The sequence below is a fragment of the Protobothrops mucrosquamatus genome, unplaced genomic scaffold (genome assembly GCF_001527695.2).
Source record: "Protobothrops mucrosquamatus isolate PMUCROS unplaced genomic scaffold, P.Mucros_1.0 scaffold13, whole genome shotgun sequence".
In the NCBI taxonomy this organism is placed as follows: Eukaryota; Metazoa; Chordata; class Lepidosauria; order Squamata; family Viperidae; genus Protobothrops; species Protobothrops mucrosquamatus.
Window position 1 is genome coordinate 37,977 of NW_015386400.1, and position 23,294 is coordinate 61,270.

General features: G+C 35.5%; 1 protein-coding gene across 1 annotated transcript in view; it reads right to left on the bottom strand.

The window, feature by feature from the left end:
• Positions 1 to 3,055: 3,055 nt before the first annotated feature.
• The window catches only part of KRIT1 (KRIT1 ankyrin repeat containing), a 25,027-nt gene continuing 4,788 nt past the window's right edge, over positions 3,056 to 23,294 (bottom strand). Inside the window, exons 5-16 of the mRNA XM_015810630.1 lie at positions 22,522 to 22,765; positions 22,318 to 22,433; positions 21,057 to 21,200; positions 17,314 to 17,470; positions 16,397 to 16,504; positions 15,768 to 15,924; positions 13,580 to 13,731; positions 10,744 to 10,910; positions 10,473 to 10,560; positions 9,364 to 9,570; positions 4,574 to 4,690; positions 3,056 to 3,377 (exon numbers count right to left, since the gene is read on the bottom strand). Coding sequence (XP_015666116.1) covers positions 3,312 to 3,377; positions 4,574 to 4,690; positions 9,364 to 9,570; positions 10,473 to 10,560; positions 10,744 to 10,910; positions 13,580 to 13,731; positions 15,768 to 15,924; positions 16,397 to 16,504; positions 17,314 to 17,470; positions 21,057 to 21,200; positions 22,318 to 22,433; positions 22,522 to 22,765 — 1,723 coding nt within the window. The 3' untranslated portion in view covers positions 3,056 to 3,311. The remainder of the gene's footprint in view (positions 3,378 to 4,573; positions 4,691 to 9,363; positions 9,571 to 10,472; positions 10,561 to 10,743; positions 10,911 to 13,579; positions 13,732 to 15,767; positions 15,925 to 16,396; positions 16,505 to 17,313; positions 17,471 to 21,056; positions 21,201 to 22,317; positions 22,434 to 22,521; positions 22,766 to 23,294) is intronic.

A 23,294-nucleotide genomic window follows, 5' to 3' on the forward strand; every position in this document is an offset into this window, starting at 1 on the left:
ATTCTTGAGAGGGCAAAGCTGGAAAAAAGAATCAGTAGTTTGGGAATACAACATGGAATATAAATTTTGTTTAAGTAAATTAATAAAGAACTTTAAAAAAACATGGTCTTCAATTCTCTGGCCTGTGACTATCAGCAACAATTTTATCTTTATAAGGGCTGCACCTGAGAAACAGTTGCTTAAACAATTAACAGTGTTAATTCTTCTAATTTGCTAGTATAGCCAAGCCTTATTTGTTTCCCCATTTATAGTGGTACTTTAATATAACATCTTAATATTGGATGTGAAAAGGTGGGGATAAACAAAATACGAGGAAAGAAATTCAAGTCTTGTCCATGGGATGCCTATCAGTCATACCATTAGAAAGTGTTTCTCAACCTCAGCCACTTTCAAGATGTGTGGACTTCCCTGGCTGGAGAATTCTGAGAGTTAAAATTCACACATCTTAAAGTTATTGAGGTTGAGAAACATTGCATTAGAGCAATGACTGCCAACAGGAGTGATTTATCTCATCTCGTCTTATGACAGAAATGCAGAAACCGGAAAGGGGAAAATTATTAATTTAAATTTTAAAAGATTAAAAACGTTGATAAAAACATAAATTTACACAGTTCTAATCCAATGCTGGGCCACATTGATGGTAGTTATATTTCTGACCAGCAAGTCAGAGAAACACTGTTGAAGAAACATTGCACTAGAGCAATGGCTGCCAACAGGAATTATTTACTTAAGAGTTCAGCTATTTTCACCAAAAAGGATGAAAATGTAGAATTTCAGCATTCTGGCACTAGAATTCCCTCATTCTTCAACATTGCTCAATTTTCTTGACTGATACATTTTGATCTCTGAGTGAGAATAATAAAAGACATAATATTTGCACAATATTTAGCAGTGGCTCTCCAGAACACAGGCAGAGATCCTTGACTCAATGGCTATATAACATTTTAGTGTGAGATACCAGAGACTGATTTTTGACTTTCTGCACAGAAAATTACACCAAATGACTGAGTTCTATCTTTTGTTTGGATAAGAGCCAGATATTCCTACTATACTATATTTCATAGGAGTTGCTAGTAGGATGATCCATATGGGTGAAAATGACATACTGTAATTAGAGCTTACTGTACTTAAGAGCTTCCCTTAATTAAAGAGAAGGAATATTTGTTAATCCTAATTGCTGGAGAGAGATATTATGCCACCCATAAATGACATAAAATGACATCCACAAATGATCTGACACAAAAAAAAATGGAAAGTTCATCCACAACATTTGTAGTCCATTAAACCTAAGTTTCATTATAAAATTAATTTTATAAAGGAACTTTCTATTATCACCAAATACTTAAATATTGACCAAATCATATTTTAATCAAACATTTTTATTTAAAAAAACATTTCTTGAGCTTATGTACAAATATTTTTAAATGCTGTATTTCATAAACAGAATTATTATCTGATAGAGCAAGGGTATACAAGGACTGTATATTTCAAATTGTATGTAAAGTAACTCTTGTTGACATATTCCATAAATTATTCAACACATGTAATATCTTTGAGATACCAATGTGTAGCCAGTTACACTGAACTAATGCTGCCCTAGAGATTCCCATATCCCAGAAATTACATATAGTTTATGCATCTGTGTATTTATTTATGTGAGATGGATGTTGCACCATTCATTTTGGAGCAAAGGAAGGCATAATGAGGGCACCCCCTCCTATTTTTTCCAACAAGAGCCTGTGAGGTAGACTAGCCTAAGACAAAAATAATGAAATTATGCAGTCAAATTCTGTGATTGTGGACAATTTAGAATATGCATCTCCCACTCAAAATCCAACATTTTAACCACAACACCAGAAATAAGAAGGAATTTAGAAAAATCCCATGCAAATGTTTCATAGATGTTTTAACAATTAGCATTCACTGTATATTGTCAAATTAAATGTTATGATTTTGAGGGATTTATTAAATTCTGAGATTTATATTGAATTGCCGGTGCCTTGAGGACTTCCTAGAGCAGTGATGACAACCTTTCGGGCTCAGTGTGTCAAAAACTCAAAAAAATGCCTAACTTGGTTCTACTGGTATGTCACACACACTGAATAAAAGAGATACAATTGTCTTCCTATCTCCTGACGCATCTAGGCCATCCTGAACAGTGGCACAGCAGCAGCACCAAGGCTGGGCCTGAAATAGAGGCCCCGGCTTTGATTTCAGCAATAGTGCCACAGGTGCCACTCAAAAAGCCTGCCTAATCCTGTTCTCCAAGAAATGTGAGCCTTGGGGAACAGTGCGATTGTCCCCATAGCCCAGAGGTCCCCAGGATCTGCCATGTGCTCTTACCTTCAGGCAGTATTCTTTTTTCTTGACAGGCCCCTGTGCACCTACCCAAGGTTGCTCTAGGTTGCATAAGGCCTTCGTTCTTGAAGCAGCTTTGGAGAATGCTTTTCAATGGCCTCTGCAGACTCCGAAAACCAAATGAAACCATTCTCTAAACCCCATTTTTATGCGATGTTTGGAGACTCTAAAGCAGAACTGGGCATTTTACAGCCTGCAAGCCACCTGCCCTTTGATTATCCCTGTTTGGTCCGTGACAGTGGGGTGAAACAGTCCCTGTTTCTCCTGTGGCCTCTTAGGAAAATTAATTGCCCATCTCTGCTCTAAAGGCCACACAAGAGCACAGCCCTTTCACATGACATCTAACGGCTTTGGAAGTTGCACAAGAGCACACCCCATTCTCTCTGTCTCTACAGCCTCCCAAAATTATGTGAGAACAGACATACTTTTGAGAATAGTTGTTGATGTTGGTGAACGCTGGAGTGTCATCCAAAACATTGTGGCATATGACCTTTGACATGTGTCATAAGTGCTCCATTACTGTCATAGAGTGAAACCTGCAGTTTATTGTGCAATCTAGAAATAGAACATATTCATAATAACACAGAACAGAGTTAAACCCATTTAAAACATGTTTACTCAGATATGTTGTTTATTCTTTAATTTCTTAGTGCAGTGTTTCTCAAGCTTCACATCTTAAGATATCTGCACTCCCAGAATTCCCTTGTCAGCATGTCTGTACCTAGAATTATAGCCTTGATTTTATTTCCTGAATTTCTGTTAATTACATGCACAAATATTATTCTTATGGCTTTACAAACCAAGTACTTTAAATGATTATATTACAATAGTGCTGTACAATATAAATTTACAAATGAACATGGCATTTTTGTATGACCTCCATCAGGCAATGTCTTTTATCCTGTTCAATTAATCAAACTGGAACATTTGAACACAACTGCTCCCCATTTAATTTATTCACTTCTCTCAGGTATCAGCTGACTGCTTAGCTTCATCAGAAGTTTTATGACAAGACCTGCCTATAAAAGAAAAATACATTAAATAGTAATAAAAGCCATGTAACAACAACAATAATAATAAAGGGACCTTGGAGGTCATCTAGTCCAACCCCCTGCTCAGGCAGAAAACCCTATACCATTTCAGACAAATGGCTGTCCAGTCTTTTCTTAAAAGAGACTGTATTCTAACATTTTTATTTATTTAGCAAATCCATATGGGCGTCCATCTTACGTATGATTTTGGGCAGCATACAATGCAGCAATAGTTAAAACAATTCTTAAAACACGGAACATGAACAAAAATAAAATCATAAAAAAGCCAAAATTGTAGGGGAATAACAATCACCTAATATCATACAACCACCTTGCAGGTTCCCTGGGGGATCCCTAAGGATGATAGTAAAGTATTTCAAGGGGTTTCCAAAGATTAAAGAGATAGACCAAAGCTAAGTGAGCAGAGTTCCATAACTGTCTCAAGGATAAACTTGATAATTGAAGATTGTGCAGATGAGCATGCTACATACAACTTTAGGCAATATTGCCAAGGACTCACAACCCAGTCTTCTTTGATGAGTAGCACAAAGATACCCCAAATATAACAAGACAAGCACATTGTGTCATCTGCTGTTTTAAGCGGAGTTTTCTTTTCAAATTTCTTCATTTCCAGTAGGTAAGCTAGAATATTATTGTCAGCAGCTAGAGTGTATGCAAGCCAAACAGTTTGGAAGGAAAAGCAAAATAATGTAAGCTGTTTAAATGCTAGACGTCATCTGTTTCCTCTCTGTTGAAAGTAAAGCCAGGGTATGTTTGCATTTTGATTAATATTAAATTATGCAAATTGAAATCTTTTCTAGAGCATAGTTTGGCATTTGGTAAGTATAAGATTATATAAAATGCCATTAACAATTTATCCAGTCTTAACCACTCAAGTGTTTCCAAACAGCTTCATAATCTATAAGCCTTGCAAAGCAAGCCTGTACATGCAGACTATTTGCATGAACTATTCTGAATTCACTTTTATTATTATGGTTTTATAGTTGAGAATATTTCTATACTGCTGCCAAAACATGTCTGATCGAATGATTACATTGTGAAGACTTCGTTCAATAACTTTACGTTAACCTAATAATGTTTGCTCCAGTCAACTATACATTTCTAATTTGAGAAGATTTACCATTAAGGAATATTGGAGGGAGGACACTGTGTAATTTAAATACCTGCTTGGTGTGAACTATAAAGCTCATTTTATTTTCCAGACTATGTATTTGAAAACAGGTATCGCCATCTCCCAACTGCCACATAAAGCAACCGTATTTTAAACTTATGAGCAAAGCCTGGAATATAAAAAATACAAAAGAAAAAAAATGACAAATCAGAATAAATCCTGAATTGAGATAAGTTAATCATTCAAAGTTTTTTGGAGTAGGGTCACTAAAACACATCTAATAAATAATAGCAACAATGACAACAACTTATCACATTAAAATAAAACAAAATATGACTTCTGGTTCCGGGTTGCGGTGTGTGCAGTCGAGCAGAGAGACTCCTCTCTTCGCTGGCTGCTTTCCCTCTTCCCCTCTAATTGGGTCGAAAAGTCGCCCTGGAGGGGCGACTACTGATGAGGAGGACTCTCGTCAATCGCGGGGGGAGGTGGCAGCTCCTTCCGCGGTCTGAGGCAGCTCCTCAGGGCCGACGAAGAAAAGATCGGCCAGTAACATGGCCGATCATTTAGCTGCACCAGCCGAAAGTCAAAAGAACACCTAAGCGTTAAGAAATCACCATGGATGATCTGGGTGAGACCTTTCCCTCTCTCTCTTTGCCCTAACTACTCTCCTATTAAAAACCTGCTTTGAAAGAGCTGTCTTTGCCCATCTGGGAAAAAGAGCTTTAAGAAAAGGAAAAAAAGTTAACTTTTTATTGGCTATTTTTATTTTTGGTCACTTTGGGGCCCTGGAAAAATCCCTATCATAGAATTTTATTGTTATATCTATTTTCTAAGCTGGAGAATATTGTTTTTCTATTTCTTGGATTTATTTTTTTAAAGGGATAATTCTTTATTGTTTGAAAAAAAAACTTTATTGGAAGCCAGAAAAGAGATTTCACAGCTTACTGAGGGCATCTTGTGGTGAAAACTATTACTGCAACTACATTTCCTCTTTGTTTTTTGAGGTTGGGTTTGACCTTCAAATGATGATAAAAGCAAAAAGATAAAGGATTTGAAACAGCTGGGTGATGAAGTTGCTTACTAGTAATTGTGGAGGTGGGTAAGTGCTGACTGTTTGTATGTGCTGACTGTTAGTAAATATAGCCTCCTCTAAAAAAGTAAAAGACTATCTCACCACTGAAATGGAAGAATTTCACCCACAGCTTGATTATGAACTTATATTAGAAGCAATTTTGGAAGCAACAGTATATATGAAATCCTGGAGAAACATTAAAGATTACATCTCTGAACCACAAATTGAATCTCAAATCCTAATGGATCAATCTACAGGTCAAGGAACTAGCTCTAGAGAGGCCTGTGTGCAGCAATATACACAACTTAAAGAGACAGAGGAACAAGTCACTGAGCAAATAGATGTTAATCTACAATTTATGCAGAATTTTGAAGATCAAAGAATGAGTCTAACTGAGACACTTGCAGTGTTAAAAGGAACAGGAACTGACTCTCTGATACGAATTACTGAGAACATCGTGGATAATCAACTTGTGATTATAACACGGAAACAAACTGTCTACACTATACAGAGGAAGAAGGGAAAGAGAACTTGGCCCAGATTGAAGTATTGATAAGTACCCTCACTCAAATATTGAGACTCGACGATATAGAACCTCTATTATGGAAACCGGACTGGCACAGGAAGAAAGCCAGAGTTAGATTTAAAAATGTGATTTAAAACTTTACTTGACGGGTAAATAAGGCTTTAGAGATCTTGATTGAATAAAGATTAATCAAATATGTGAACTTAGTAAGAAGATGTTTTTCTGTATTAATATGCTTGTTGTGGATATAACAATTATTTGGATCAGATTTAAACTTTATTGAGTGGGCTAAAAGAGTTTTTCATAGATATAGATTGATTGATAGATTATAGATTTAAAATAGAGTAGAAATGTATTTTTTGGAGTAATATTCTTATTTCTAGGAAGGATAGCTATTTTGTAATGAAAGGAGAATAAGAGGGATTTCTGATAAAAGAAAAAATGGTATTAATACATGAGTTACTAGATTAAAAAATAGAATACTTGTAGAAAATATAAGAATGTTATGGTTGAAATAACATGTGTATTTTAAAGATAAGGATTATGCTAAGGAAAAAGGGAAAGGAGGGACACCTGAAGTGTTAATAATATGTTTATCTAAAAGCCAAATTGGAATATTGTAATTGTAAATAGTAAAGCTTAAAAACAGGATTTGGATTTATACAGATGAAATGTTATTGATGATTGTTCTGATTGATTGAATTTTATTGAAAAATACATTAATTTGAATATATTATATTATTTGAGGGAAATAGAGAGGGAGTTTCTAATGATTTAACCTGAGTTATATATGTATGATTTTGTTTTTGGATGATTGATTACTCCATCACCATGTTGTTTCTCAATCACCTTGTTGTAAAAATAAAAAAAATCAATAAAACTTGTTTTTTTAAAAAAAATAATAATAATAAAACAAAATATATTTTGTGGTATAGCAAATGGGTACTATTTCACTATTTTCTCTTATGTTAACCTGTTTTCCTCTTCCATTTCCTCACTGATTCTTCTATGAGCCAATTCTATCCTTTGTGTGTGATAATGTAGCATTCCCTATACATCAGAGCCAGTTAGGGAAATAAGCTTAATGTGTTGCTTATAGGAGAAAATTACTTAGTAGGTGAAAATTACTATTGTTCACACTCTGCTGCCAAAAGGGACAAATGTTTTCCTCACTAAATCTTTTCCCCCTAAACCTGTGCTTTTGGCAATGCCTGAAACTGTGTTGCTTGGCTTAATTAGAATGGAAAGCTTATCTATAAGTCAGGAATCCCCAAAATCTTCAGTTGATCAATTCATGAATTTTCAGATTCATTACCGACCCCTCAAACATTTATTATATGAAAATACTCAAGGTTGAGTATGAACAGCTGGTGGCTGATCATTCAATCCTGAATAACACTGCTTCATCATTAATGACCTCACATTCAGGATTAAGGACTGGGGTGGAACTCAACAGAAATGCCAAAGACTAAATAATCCCTATTGATCTTCCAGGATTTATTGATTGCCTGTTGACTCCCAATCATTTACTAACATCTTTTTAACTTCCAGCCATTTACCCTTGGATAAAACCATCAATCACTGGGGGTCAATACTGACCACTTTGAAATAAGAAAATATGATCTTGGGATTTTTAATATTTAGAGTTTCTTTTCCTATGAATTGAACCAAACAACCCAGGCTCCACCATGAATTAAACTAGCCATATCAAGGATGTGCACAGAATATTAGCTTGGTACCAATATCTTAAGCCTTTCGGATAATTGTCAGATAAAGCATGTGACTGTATTAAGAATTCATATTGGCCGTATTACATTCACTTTTTAAAAGTAACTATAAATATTTTCTGTAGTATTGTTATTATTTCATTACAAGAAATGGATGCTTGAAAAACAAACAAAAATGGAAGTGGACAATAATTTCTAAAGTCTAAAGTATCTTCAAAGGAAACAAATTTTTATTGGTGAATAAATTACAAAGAACTAATTCAAGACAAGAAAAATCACTAAATGTGAGGAAATCATTCTATTTCTACTGAAATTCCTTTTTTCTTTCCATGAGTAGCATTTTCAATATAATTTAAATTAAATTAGCTAAAAAAACAATATGAAGTAGTGATACAAAACCTTTCTAGATCCAAAATTCCTATACAAGGAGCAGGAGGCAGCTATGACTAGAGGCTTTTACACAACTCTTTCTAGAATGAGAAGTTTGCTCACTGTCACTCATGACTTCCTTACTAGACATGCACACTGCATGAAATTATCACATGTACACTGCATGAAATTTTAAGAAGCTACAACTGATCCAGACTGCAGTGTCCAAGTAGTCACAACCCTCCTTCTTGTGCACATATCAACCATTACTTTGGGAGCTGCACTGGCCCCCAGTTGGCTTCTGACTGCAATTCAAGCACAGGCTGCCAATTTGAAAGCCTTATGTGGGTTCAGATCATGAATATCTGAAGGACTATTTATTCTGGATAATATCTATCCAAAGAATAAGGTCAAATAAGTAGTCTCTCCCTGGGTCGTTTGTTTGTTTATTTGTTTGTGGGGTCCTTGGAGCTCTCTAATCTTGGTTGTTTTCTTGCAGGCTCATGAGTCACTCATGAGTTTGGTTTTCAGGAGCCACAGAAGCATTGATTCTCTAGCTCTGTCCTTTTCCTTTGTAACAGCATTCCACTGGATATTGAAATGGCTTCCTCACTCTTCGGCATTCAGAAAGTCTATAAAGGCTTAGCTGTTCAAATAAGCCCTGGAATGTTTGTCCCTCTATAAATGGAAATAGTTTTAATTTGGGGAATAGATTGCAACTATTGACAGATTGATTTCATGCTTATTGCACTTTCATTGTAAAACTGTATACCTCTAAAAGCTGGTTGTGACTGGAATGGTTTGTTCACCCTTTTCAATCAATATATAAAGCAAGACAGCTAGCTAGCTTAATATCAGTAACATTCATACTACATTTAGGAAACTGTCAACTAATTTGGAATTATCCTAGAGCAGTGTTTCTCAAACGTAGCAAGTTTAAGATGTATGAACTTCAACTCCCAGAATTCCCCAGTCAGCATACTGGGAGTTGACATCTAGACATTTTAAACTTGCTGACCTTGAGAAACACCAATGTCAAAGAAATGCCTTTGAATGTTTCTATATATCACCTTTCTAAATCCTTTGTATTCAACAATAATGCAACAATAATGTTGCAATAAGTATTGCAACAAAAACACCATGCATACCTTTGTTTCCATATTTAGAAGGTGGAGCCCTTTGACATTTATGCCTACATAAACTCTGATGACTTTATGATTGCTTGAGCTTGCCTTTGTGAATACTTGTCCTGTGAAAAAAGCAGCTCCATATGTAGGAATCTCCCAGCAGTTTTGCAAAAACATGCGTTGCAGATGATGCATTTCTTTACTCACACCCTCGCTAGTACTGAGACTCTGGAAATACAAGTCGACATAAACAGTTAAAGAAGTTAAATTCTGTATCTAATAAGTTGTGGATTGATCTAAAAGTTAAACCAAAAGATTTTGTATTTTTTCAGTACATTGGCAGGAAATACATAAAATCATAAAAATCAGGATCCAATCTGAGTCAGTCACTGGGACCAGAGGTTTTTTTCTTCCAAGCTTTGGTTCTTGTGCTGGAGCCCATCCTCAGGGACTTCTCAGTCTCCAGGATTGAGAAGTTGAGAATCTCCACATCTTGGAGACTGAGAAGTTACCTGAGAGGATGGGCTCCAGTATGAGTCGGAAAGCTTGAAAGAACAAATCTCTGGTCTGGGTGACCGACTCAGATTGGATCCTGCAACATTATCCTGGGACACATATATTTGCCTTCATTCCTAAAAACCAGCATCCATATGCATAATCTTCCAGGTTGCGCCTGTGATCTGCAAGTAACATTTAGCCAGGCTTATCTTCCAATAATTTGCTTTCAAGAACTCTAAATTAGTGATCATCACCACATTATATGATAGTTATTATATAGATTCTAGATTAGTATTTTTTTAAAAAAAAATCTTGAATCTTCAACAATTTAGCCTCCTGTGATGATCTAGTTCTACAACTTCAAGAGTGACCAAATCTTCTAAATTTTTCCTACAGTTTATCTTCCTGATAATTTTGGTTAATCTTTTGAGCACCACTGTATTCAGTGTGATCACAAAATAATACTCTAATTGTAGTAACCCATTCCATTTTTTTAAAATGACTTACATACAGTACTTTTGTTTCAGGCAAGTTCTGTTTTAAATTTTCACAAAATTTGCTATTTTTTCCAAAAGGGCTTGAATTTCTGAAATTATAATGTTGTAATTATAACATTATAATAAGCTTCTTACCTTATATTCATGAAGTATTCGATTTGTCCAGTGAGGTGCCTTGCTCTTTAATTTGGTGATTGGTACTATAGATTTCAAGTTTTCTTCACTAAAAAATAAAATCAGACATATTATAGAACATTTGGAAAAAATAAAATGTATTTGCCTTAAGAAAGAGATAAGTGAGAAATAATATGCACTAAAAGTTTCAAATATAAAATATATTGTAGTACATTTTTATGAACATTTTACTGAATAAACAATGAAATATCAGTAATTTAAATGCACTTACTTTAGGAAGCCCTGTTTGTGCTTTTTACTTTCATAATTTCCATAGACAATTTGCAGCAAAAGGCTTGCAAGTGTGATCAGCTTGGCATCAGAGGACGCATAGAACCCTTTCAGCAAATTGTACCTGGCCTCATCAAATAGGATAAGAATAGCCAGTGGATCTTCAATCTGAAAACACGTAAAGATATATTAATGGATCGATGTATATATAATTGAATCACTGTCAAATAAAGCCAAAGTTCAGATGCTGAATTTGTGAAATCACGTTTATGTTATTATATTCAGTAACAAGCCAATATATTCATTCTTTAAATTCCAAGTTCACTCCATCTCTAAGATTCAAAGCAACTAACAGCTAATTAAAGCAAACAGAGGCTTAAGGTGGAATATGAATAATGATCAGATGTTTTGCACTTTGGGTCAATTATCGATAGAGGGAAATATTGAGATTTATTTGGCAAGGGAAGAAAGCATGAATTAAAGTGAAAATGTTACAAGAAGCTAAAGACAGGGGAGGATTTGGACTACCAGACTGGAGACTATATTATCAAGCAGCCATTTTACCATGGCTTAAAGAATGAATAACGCTGAGAAACAAAAGACTACTGTATCTAGAAGGGCATGATCTACAAATTGGTTGGCTGCCTTTCTATGGTACGGGAAAAATAAAACACACAGATACTTCCAAAACCACTCTATAAGGAATGTATTTTTTTTAGAATAGGAAAGAATAAAACAAAAAATTATATTAAACTACCTGAGTGGCTTTCAACAATGGAAGCTTTTGCTTACCCCAATTTAATTAACTATGACAAAGTTGTCACTTACAAACATATCCTGGACAAGGAAGGAAAATTGAAAGATAGACAAGATTTACAATGATAAGGTATTGACTTAGCATGGTGGCCTTATTTTCAAATTCAAACAAGATATAAAAAAGATGCAAAGACAACGGGATTTTATAAAGAACAGATAGAATTTGATCAAATATTGTTAAAAACAGATGAAAACTTGATTAAGAAACTCTACAGATTTCTTCTAAACTTGAAGATGGAAGAAGAATAAGTAAAAGAAACAATGATAACATGGGCAATTTTTTTGGGATATTCTATAGATTTAGAAGATTGGCAAACATTATGGGATAGAAATATTAAATTGACTTCATATAAAGAAAATTGTATAAGATGTTTTATAGATGGCATATGACACCAGTAAGACTAGCGAAAATGTTTAAAAACACTTCGAATAATTGTTGGAAATGTAAACAAAAGCCAGGTACTTATTACCATATCTGGTGGTTATGCCCTACAGCGAAAAAAAATCTGGCTTAAGATTCATACATGTGTGGAAAAGATGACTAAAATGCAGATAGAATTTAAACCAGAATTGTTTCTGTTAGAAATACTAGGAGCCAAGTATGAGAAGGAGAATGAGTATTTAATATTGTATATATTGACAGCAGCGAGAATAGCATTTGCCCAATACTGGAAAAATGAAAATTTACCAACTGAAGAGATTTTAATTAAGAAAATTTTAGAATGTGAAGAAATGGATAGATTAACTTTAGAGATTAAAGAGAAAGAAGATTCAGTTTATTTCAAAACATGGGATAATTTTTACCAATGGTTAGGAAAATGAACTAGTGAGAAATGAATGTGATATGTTATTGTGAATATATACTAGTAAGATGAATAATACATATTGACTAACTGATACTGTTTATGATTATCGTTTATCATATTCATCATAGCTATTTATTATTATATTAATTAGTGTTATTGAACATATGTACCCGGACAATAGTCTGTTTGCTAAAGCTTGAAAATGTTAATGGGGGACAACCCCATTGTTGTTCCCATTCCTGTCCCAATCCCAATCCTGATTCCCACCCCGAACCTCAATCCCCATACCGACCCCATCCCTTCCCTAACCTTATAAAACTCAATAAAACTTTATAAAAAAAATAGAGGGAACAATTAGTTTGATCTTATCATAAAAGCTAATTTCTTAGCTTTTTTAAAATTGTTGTATAATAGAGGAATCATATAAACACTTCTGGAGAAAAAACAACAATCAGCTTTTGACTGCAGTCTCATATATATATTTTTCAGGAAATAAATCCTACAAATTTACTTCAGAAGATGTACTGCACATTACTGCATTTTTAAAACTGTATATATTTAAATAACCACAAATAACTGATGTTTCATAATAATTAAAATCAGTGAAATCTGGATTTTTTTATATGTTACAGATGGAATATGTGTAGGTTATACAGTGATACCAAGATAACCTTGACAAGGGGCTGCAAGAGTGGCTACATTAGCTTAGCCCTGAAAGAGAGGAAAGTTTGAAAAAAAAAACCCTAAGACTGTCCCACCTTGATTCCTTTTGGTATGTGAGGGCAGAGCTAATTCTGCCAGGCTTTCAAGATTCTATTACTACACATTGCAACAATAAACTAATCTTTGTGGAGTCTGTTTCCCAACCTGGCCTATTTCAAAAGACTGACAGTATGCCACTTTGGTTCAAAGTCACAAATAATTTTGTACTTATTAAAAAAGCAAATATACAAACTGATTAAAAATCAGCAGATGACAAATATTTAACAAACAATTTTTTTTTAGTAGTTAATAATAGTAGTCGGTTTTTATGGCTCATTAGTCTTATGCGTAGGAAGTATCCCATTCTCTTTTTTTAAGCAAGATCATTTGTCTTGTCAAGTGTGTGCATAAAATAATTTCTGGAACATTCAGACAGCACTTTACTGATTGGCTTCCAGTTTCATACTCTGGTTTTAATCCTGCATGTGACATAGAGTAACTTGTAATGCCAACCTTTTTTTCAATCTCTAAAGGTAGTCTCACATCTCTTTTCAAGAATAGCTGAGGTGTTTCCCTCTGAGGATCCAGGATTGTTAATTCAGTGAGTATTTCAGGCCAGTCATGAACATGTTGGAGAGACTTATGATACGGCTTCAGCTGGAGACCTATACAACAACAGCTCTATTTAAAGGTACATACCAAAGTCATATATCTGACAGCTTTTTAGCTTTAAAGGTTATACTGATTAAAAGAGGAAGGAATTCAAAAATTATTCCTCAAGTTAAATTTAAATTCTAAATACTTGGAAATAAAATCACCTTTTTGAATCAATATAAAATTTGTAATTCATAATTCTGCTTTTTCATACCAGCAAGTCATATTAATGCTCCATTTTGAGTTGAGGAAATAGGGCTGATCATGTTTTTTTCACAAATTCTGATAATACTTTCACTATGAAGTATAATTTAATTTCTGGTACATAGGAAAAATGGTATGAAATGTCTCATCTTAAGCCATCCTCATCCCTCTTTCATGATCAGGATGAAATAAACTAGAATTTAATTTCACTTAACAGGTTCAAAATGTACTGCTTACATTCAAATTATACACTAAGTTTTAAATATCTCAGGGGCTGCCACAAAGAAGAGGGAGTCAAGCTATTTTCCAAGGCGCCTGAAGGCAGGACAAGAAGCAACGGATGGAAACTAACCAAAGAGAGAAGCAACCTAGAACTAAGGAGAAACTTCCATACAGTTAGACCAATTAACCAGTGGAACAACCTGCCTCCAGAAGTGGTGAATGCTCCAACACTGGAAGTTTTTAAGAAGAGACTGGACAGCCATTTGTCCGAAATGGTATAGGGTTTCCTGTCTGAGCAGGGGGTTGGAGTAGATGACCTCCAAGGTCCCTTCCAACATTATTATTATTATTATTATTATTATTATTATTAGTAGTAGTAGTAGTAGTAGTAGTAGTAGTAGTAGTAGTAGTAGTAAATTCTATTCTTTTACTACACAACTAATTTCAAAGCCTGAATTGCTTTTGCAGTTTGCTTAAGAAACCTATATTTATTTTAAGCTATAGCTTTTAGTTTATGTAAAAAAAACCCTGCTCAGCTGAATAAGATTTTCCTCCTATCTTTATAGGGGAGAATCTGAATCTACACGTTCTTGTTTCAAATCATGTCAACCAAAAAGAATGTCATTCTTTTCATTAATGTCATTAGGATCTTCCTAGCTTCTACAGCAGTGGTGGCGAACCTATGGCACGGATGCCAGAGGCGGCACTCAGAGTCCTCTCTGTGGGCACGCGCGCCGTCGCCCCAGTCCTAGGCCTTCAGCTGGGTTTTATGAAACCTTTTCGCTTTAGGCCTCTGCCACCGTGTGCAAAAAAAAAAAAAGGTTCAATCAATCAGTCAGTTTCAACTTCTTGCGGGGAAAAAAAGTTGGAAAAAATCTTGCAAAGTTGGAATTGATTGAACTTTTTAGTCCCATCCAGTCTGCCGTTACCACCGCAGCCATGCCCACCCAATTGGCCACACCCGCCCAATGGGCCACACCCACCCGGCACCCGACAATGCATAAGTGGGTTTTGGGTTGCAGTTTGGGCACTCGGTCTCTAAAAGGTTCGCCATCACTGTTCTACAGTCATTCAAACTGAGTTTATAAGATTTAAGGGCTTTGCCCAGTTACCATTAAAAATTAATTTAAGTACAGCTAGTCCTCGACTTATAACAGTTAATTTAGTGACTGTTTAAAATTACACTGAAAAAGATGACTTGTGATTGTTTTTCACATTTACGACTATTGTAGGATCCCCACTGTTGTTTGATCAAAATTTAAAAGCTTGGCAACTGACACATATTTAGGATGGCTGCAGGGTTCCCGGATGATGTGATTAACTTTTGTGACCTGCTGACAAGCAACATCAATGGGGAAGCCAGATTCACTTAATAACCATGTTACTAACTCAACCACTGCAGTGATTCACTTAACAGCTGTGACAAGAAAGCTCATAAAATGGAGCAAACTCACTTAACAACTGTCTCACTTAGTAACAAAAATTTTGATCTCAATTGTGGTCACAGTCAAGGACTACCTGTATACAACTTATACTGCTGTTGAAACTATTGAAAGTAAAAAAAAATGTACGCTAAAATCAACATGTTTCAGAAAGAACTAAAGCATTTTTAATTACTTACTAAGATTTTCAGAACAGATCCAAATAGTGAAGTATTGCTGTGTGTCTTGAGAAAGACGCATGCCTTCCATTATCTGCTGCACAGTAGTATTGTTTCCGTATTTCAATTCCACAGAACGATATGAACCATCCATTCGATAAATTCGTACTTTTTCATACTATGGAAAATTGAAGGTGAAGATCAGCAAATTTTGCATAGTATTAATAGCAAATCAAAATACATAGTTATTGCAACTTTCCCTTTTACAATGTATGAGCATCCCCAAAGTACAAGACAAGGTCAAGAATGATCTTTCATCCCGTTTTCTATGCACAAGGTCAGGAGAAGCATTAGTAGAGTTCACCATAAAATTCCAAGAATTTCAGAAAAGTTTGTTTTAATCTACTGAAATCACATCATACTGATAGAAAGCAATATAATAAAATTAAAATGCAAAAGAAACAGCCTGCTCTGTTTTAGAAAACCATTATTTATTAAATTACATTATTAATTTTAATAGAGATTTTAGTTCTTGGCCTTGCTATAGTGGTCTAAAATCAGTCAATTAAATTATAAGTCATTATACTTGATATAAATGTTTTTTAACCTATAAAATGTAGATATTATAATATTAGAAACATTATGCCTACTTGTTTATTAATGGCCTCTTTAAGTAACATAGCTGTTTTTTTCCACTCATTTTGTTTGTTTTCTTCACAGATATTCAGTGGTGTTCTTCCTTGTTGATCAGTGATGTGCTACAAACAGAAATAAGACAACTTGCAAAAATACAGTTTTGTAAATATAAAATCAAATGGTACTTTCATTTTAGTGAGACTTGAGTTTATCTAACCCAGGAATTTTTACATATATTTTTACACCACTGTTATTTAATAATTTTAAAAAAGTCATTGAAATCTCACAAAATAGTCACAAAAAGTAATTTTTCATAAGATTTTGGATGTGTTTATATTTTATTTTCTTTCTTTTTTTCTATCTTTTTTTTTTGGGGGGGGGGGGTGTTCAACATAACAAAAGTTCCTGATCTCTCCAGGATTTCAGAGAGGTGTCTTTTCCATCCATTTGTAGAATTGCAGGGACTTGTACTTGAGATTGCTTTCCTGTAAAACATCTGCTATATTATTATTGCAGTTTGGGTAAGAATTGCAACATGTACAATACTTTTCCTGTCCCAAAAGCCTTCTTAAGTTATCATCTAAAAGTCTCCATACTCATCAGGCTTTTCATTTCCAACAATTAAGATCTGGATCTTTTAGGTTTGGAGTTCAAACCACTTCTAAATGTAAATAAAAGCACTTTTGAAACTTTTCCAGTCCTTCCTGGCAAAAGATCAATTACATATACTGTTCAAAGGCTGGTAATGATGTCAATCATTACTGTAGCAATAGCAAATCAGAAACACCACAGGAAAGATCGGTTCTTCCTTTAGAATCTTAACTTTTTAGTATACCACTGTGATACCGAAAAGTACACCTACTTTTGTAATTCACAGGACAAAATGTATCCCTTTAAGCAAGTTTAACTGCAGCTGGCAAAAAAATCTTACCCTGTCAATTTCTGGATGGTTTAGGAGAATCTGAACAATATCAGCATGACCACCACCACCAGCAAAATGAAGAGGAGAGCTGAGTTGTCCATTCAACAAATTTGGATTGCACTTTCCTTTCTCTAACAGCATTCGTGTTGCTTCTACTTTTCCATACCTGCCCAAAGAAAAGAAATAGAAGAAAATAAAGGATTTTATTTTATGCAACCTAGGGTCACTTCTTTGTGAGATAGGCACCTATATGAAAAAATAAAAATAAATACATAAAACATGTATAAAATAATTCTAGAAACCCTCCAAGACATTAATCTTGCTCATCAATAATCCTGGTACAAACAACACAAGAGGTTTTTTTGAATACCCTACTTTCCTCAGAATATAGGTGCAATCTAATAAAAAATAAGTTGCTTATGCCTTTATTTAGGATTCTAAATAAAGTAAGTTTTTTCCCCAATATCTTTTTATCTATCACTACATCCAGATTTTTCAAATAAAATGTTCACAGCCTCTGAGTTTAAATTCCAGTAAAGGGTTGAACATATAACATATATACAACCTAGCATAAGGCAGCCATCTATGCCTGATATGTTCCAACAAGAATAAAATCAACTATCTCTTTCTTTCTAATGGTCAGTAGTGAATATAACCAAAATTATAAAAAGCCCCCTTACAGGGAAGTGTTGAGGCTTCTATTATGAGGCCCAGACAAATTAACACTTTACCGTTCTTGTCTGACTGCAAATGGCTAAAAAAAAAAAAGGAATCTCCATCATTCTCAACAAAGATTCAAGGTATTTTACAGCAGGAAGGCAGCTCTTAACAGCAGCAAAGCAGTCTCACAACCAGGTGAGACTAGCCAAGACTCCACAAAACAAATTATATTTGAGTTGCCAGAACATCTTTTCACCACCAATGAATAAATATCATCAGAAGTTTTTGAAATACTATTATTATCATGGAGATAGTATATAGGTGTAGATCAGAGGTGTCAAACTGCTGGCCTGCGGGCCGGACACATCACGTGGAAGCCGCGCCCACCCCATTGCTGGCAATGGCAAAACAGTCCCAATACATTGCGCGACGTCACGTGATGTCGCGATTTTGACATGTCTGGTGTAGATGATGGACATATATCCAATATGGCTTTATTTGGATTTGCACTGTAGCACAATAATCTCTTTTGGAATCTTACTAATGGGATTCAAACTTCCCAATATGGGATATGGAAGGTAGACTTTGCCCACTTCACAAAATCAACTACAGCAATATTCACTCAGAGCAGAGGGGAAGCAAAGCTGTCAGCTCAGTACCACACATTTTCTTGTATCTCCTTTTGTTTTAACTATCTCATTAATTTTTAGCAATTTTTAATGGGACTGTCTTTTAAATTCAATTTATACTACTTTAGGTAAAAGAAATGTGAAGGTAAAAGCTTAGATAAAGACTTTTTGTGGACCTGAATGATATGGGAAAAAGAAAGAAGTGATGTGTCATGAGCCTGGACTCTTCCTTACAGAGATCAGCCAAATAAAGGTAGAACATTTTATAAAACAAGGCTCTGTAAGTAAAACAGATGCTTCTTTATTTCAATCAAATTTAATTCCGTAGAATGGAACCTTCAAACAGAAACAGAAAAACAACAGCTGTCAGAGCATTCCTATCTGTTAGGGAAGAACAAAATGGGAGTCAGGACTCCCTCATGGACTCTCATTCCAGCTAATTAGTCCATCTACCAGCCTTGGGAATTAAAAACAAGCTTAAAGATAAAAGCTGAAATCAGAAGAGGAACAAGTTCCCCTGGGAAAATTCAATAGACTATATGCAAAACAGTGCCTGCATACAGCTTAAACTTTGATCTCCATTATTTCAGCAGTCCTCAGCCATAAAACATGGACATGCTGAAAGGATATACAGTATATAAATTTATATTTAAAAGTATCATACTGGACTATTCATGTCTATCAAAGCAGTCTATTTAACCCTTTTATCTGGAGCAAGTAAAGAAAAAGTAAAACAATCCGACAAAATGCCACAGTACCTGAATACTCTTTAAAGCACAAGTGTCAAACTTGTCACATGACATGACATGTCGTGATGTATGGGGTAGGCACGGCTTCAGTATGATAAAATCCACCCACGGGCCGACCGTTTAACACCCCTACTTTAACGCAAAAGGGGTGAGCTTCACACATACTAAAGCTCCCTCAGCTGCTACAGAAGAATCTTTGTAATTCAAACTGTTTATGGCAGACACAACAGACTGCTCTCAGCATTATTTTAATAGCTGTATTATCAAATGCTGAAATTTTAAGACAGCAATAGTAACTTCTCTAAGCCAACTTACAGCCAGCCTGGCCAGATAGATCTATGTGCTTCTGAATGGCTCCCAAGTGTCTTAAATCATAACAGATTCTTCTTTTAAACAACTTACCATCCTACTGATGTTATTTAAAAAGATAGCATATTTAGGTTGGTTTCAAATCTTGTCCAGCAGAATCTTTTATCACAAAAAGATTAAACTCTATTCAATTCTAGGTCAGCTATAACAAGCAACTATCTTAGTCCCAGATGACTCCAAGGCAGCCACTGCACTGCCCCTGGATTTGAGAAAGTGAGGCCATGGGAGTCAGTTGGATCTACTAAATCAGGGGTGTCAAACTGCCAGTCCGCGGGCCAGATGCATCGTAGCGAAACCGCGCCCACCCCATTGTTGGCAATGGCAAAAAAGTTGGGTACTAAATGAAGATTTTCCAGACTCAGCTGAAGCAGGACTTATCAGCACTTTTGGCTCTTTACCAAGAGACAAATAAAATAATATTCTATACAAGTTAGAAAATCTGAGGAAAACTATTGGAAAGAGTGGTTGCAGCTCAGCCACTAACAGATTTTGTTTCCTCAACTTCTGACACAAAGTGTCTCCCCTCAGTGGAGAACAGAATGGCTGGGACGTCGTCCTCCAGTCCACAGCTCCTCAGATCCTTATGAGCTAGTAGGGGATCCTGGGGGGGGGGGATTTTCAAACACACCAAGATATTGGGGGCAAAATGTTGACTCTAAACTGCTTAGAGAGGGCTATAAAGCACTATGAATTGGTATATAAGTCTAAGTGCTATTGCTATATACAATTGGGTTTATAAGCAGCAAATAGGGTGCAGTTGGCAGATATCTTGCTGATCCAATTGTGCAGAGCAGCATACAGCAAGAACCATCCACCCATTGTTGCTGAAAAATGTCCCTGCAACACAAACTTTATCGGACTGTGCTGATTTTGTATTCTAAGAACAAGATCCCCAGGAACAATTACAAAATTTGCATGAGATAAGTTAATTCTTGCAGGAGGCTTGGTTGTTTCCCATTGGCTCTTCAGCAAAATACAATGATCTCAGATGATTAGCTCACTAAAATCAAATCCAAACCATTTGACTATCTTTGAATGTTGATGTAACTTTCTTGTTAACCTGGAATATTGGTGGCTGATCTACACCATCAAAAGACCAATTCTTTTTTGTTGCTCTATCACAACTTGACATGCTTTTCCGTCCAGGAATCTTCGCCTATATCAGAGGTGGAGCTGGATGGCTGTTGGATCAGCTCTATTTTGGCACCTCAAAGAGTAATGCAGGAAGGAGACCCAAACGTGGCATTGTGACTTTAGTCACAAGCTTTGCAATGAGTTTTTTCCATATTAAAATCAGTTTAATTCTGAACAATTCTAGATTGATCTGCAACTGCATCAAACTCACCAGCATGCATAATGGATAGGTGCCCAGTGGTCACTATCCAACTGATTTACTGAGAAGTTTTCATCCAAAAGTTGACTCAGTAATTCAGTATCACCTTCACAAGCACTGCGATGAAGAGGAAAATCATCAACCCACTGACGTTCCCTAAAAGGAATAAAAAAGACGTAATATTTAAATTGTGTCCCAACAGAAAGCAGTCAGAATATAAGATATGAATATGCACAAAATAGCATATGAATCAATTTTATAATGCAGTGTGCAAGTGAATACACTTGAACAAATTACATGCCAAATTTATATTTCAAAGATCTAGTCCAGTAACATGTTTCATTTTAAAAATCCATTCACTTTTGACAAAACCTTTTTAAAGTATGTTCTGTATATTGTCTATAAGAAAGGTTTACTTCATGTTGAATTCAATTCCCAATGCTTTCAGAGACTCATCTATATAGTTTTTTGGCAGCACTAGAAACAGTTTGTTTTTAGCATGTTTTTGTGACTTTCCAGTCTAGTTTACTGCTCTAGAATTTCCTTTTGGGCTCCTATTCAAATATTAACTATGAGTGATCCTGTGTAAATTTTTGTATCAGCAGAGTTTGTTTAGGTATTGGTACTTAGGTGCCATTCCTCTTCCCTAAGAGCTTTCGCCTACCAAAAGCAATAATAAAATCAATAAATAAGCTTATTAAAGGCATATTTTTTTTTTAAAAAAAATGAAAATTATTTGTATGAAAATATAATTCAAATTGGCACCTTTGCACTGTGCTGCTAGCATAAATTATTGTGTGTTGACAGCCATAGCAACCAACAGAGAGATGCTGAATTGTATAAAACCAGACACATCATTAGAAGCTAACACTTGATTTACTTTGGCCGTGTTATGCATATAAATTCACTGGAGAAGTCAATGATGCTAGGAATGGTTAGCGAAACAAAAAGAAGGGGGCAAGTAAAGAACACACTGACTTGATAATATAAAATCGGCATGTTAAACTACCGGCCTGTGGGCTGAATGCGTCACGCCCAAACCGCGCCCACCCCATTGCCAGCAATGGGGAAAAAGTTGCAATATGTCGCGCAAATGATGTTGTACGTTTGACATGCTTGATATAAAATATGATACAAAAATGAATATCCAACAATTGAAAGAAGCTGTGCTTGACAGGACAGCATGGAGAGCACTTGCATATAAAGTCACCAAGAGTCAGTTATGACTGGTTAAAACAACAAATAATTAAAATGAATAAAAATAACATAGTACTTGTCTTCCATCACGCTGCTCATGCTGCGCTGCCACTTTTCCCGTTTTGGAATCTGTATTTTTGAATAATCTGGAGCTCCAAGTCCAAAATACGGATTTATAACCACTTTGTCCACCTGGAAATATTGCAGAATTTTAAAAAGTTTAAAGCCCAAAATGAAAATATTAAGCCCCAAAGTAGTATTAATAATTATTTCTTCTTACTCTGTTGGTGTATTGAAGATCAGATCCAAATAAAGGGTTGTAAATACACATGTCCGCCTTCTCTAGCGCAAGCATTTTGCTCTTGATTTCCAATGCAGTGTATCCCATGTGAAGGGAACTCTCACTCTGTCCGGGTTCAACAGCATAGGCAGGGTTTGTAACATTTGTTTTAATTCGCTCTAAAGGAGATGGTCTGAATAAAGCTGGGATTGAATGTGATTGCGAATGCCGTTCTTCTAACCATCTGCAGAAAAGAATGAGTTAAACTCATCAATATTACCTTTGTAATCAGACAAAAAACAGGATGATTGCCCCTCACTGCCACACCTATAAATGGTAGGGATCATTTTACATATACTGTTAATATTTCTGTTAACATGCCCTTTTTAAAGTGTGAATTCTGGCAGGAATATACATATAGATACATTAGGGACATGCATGGAACAACTATTTGTGGATGGTTCATATTTAGACTAAAACATTTCATCAGGGCATGGATCTGAAACATGTATGCTCCAACCAGAAGTATTTTAGGGTGAGAAGAATGGGAAAAACCCAAAGCCACTAATGGCAGGGTCTATCTGGACCCGCTCCAGTCGGGCTTCAGGCCGGGATACAGCACGGAAACGGCATTGGTCACGTTGGTAAATGATCTCTGGAGGGCCCGGGACAGGGGCCATTCCTCTGTCCTTGTTCTTTTGGACCTCTCAGCGGCTTTTGATACCGTGGACCACGGTATCATGCTGCGACGTTTGGGTGAGTTAGGAGTGGGA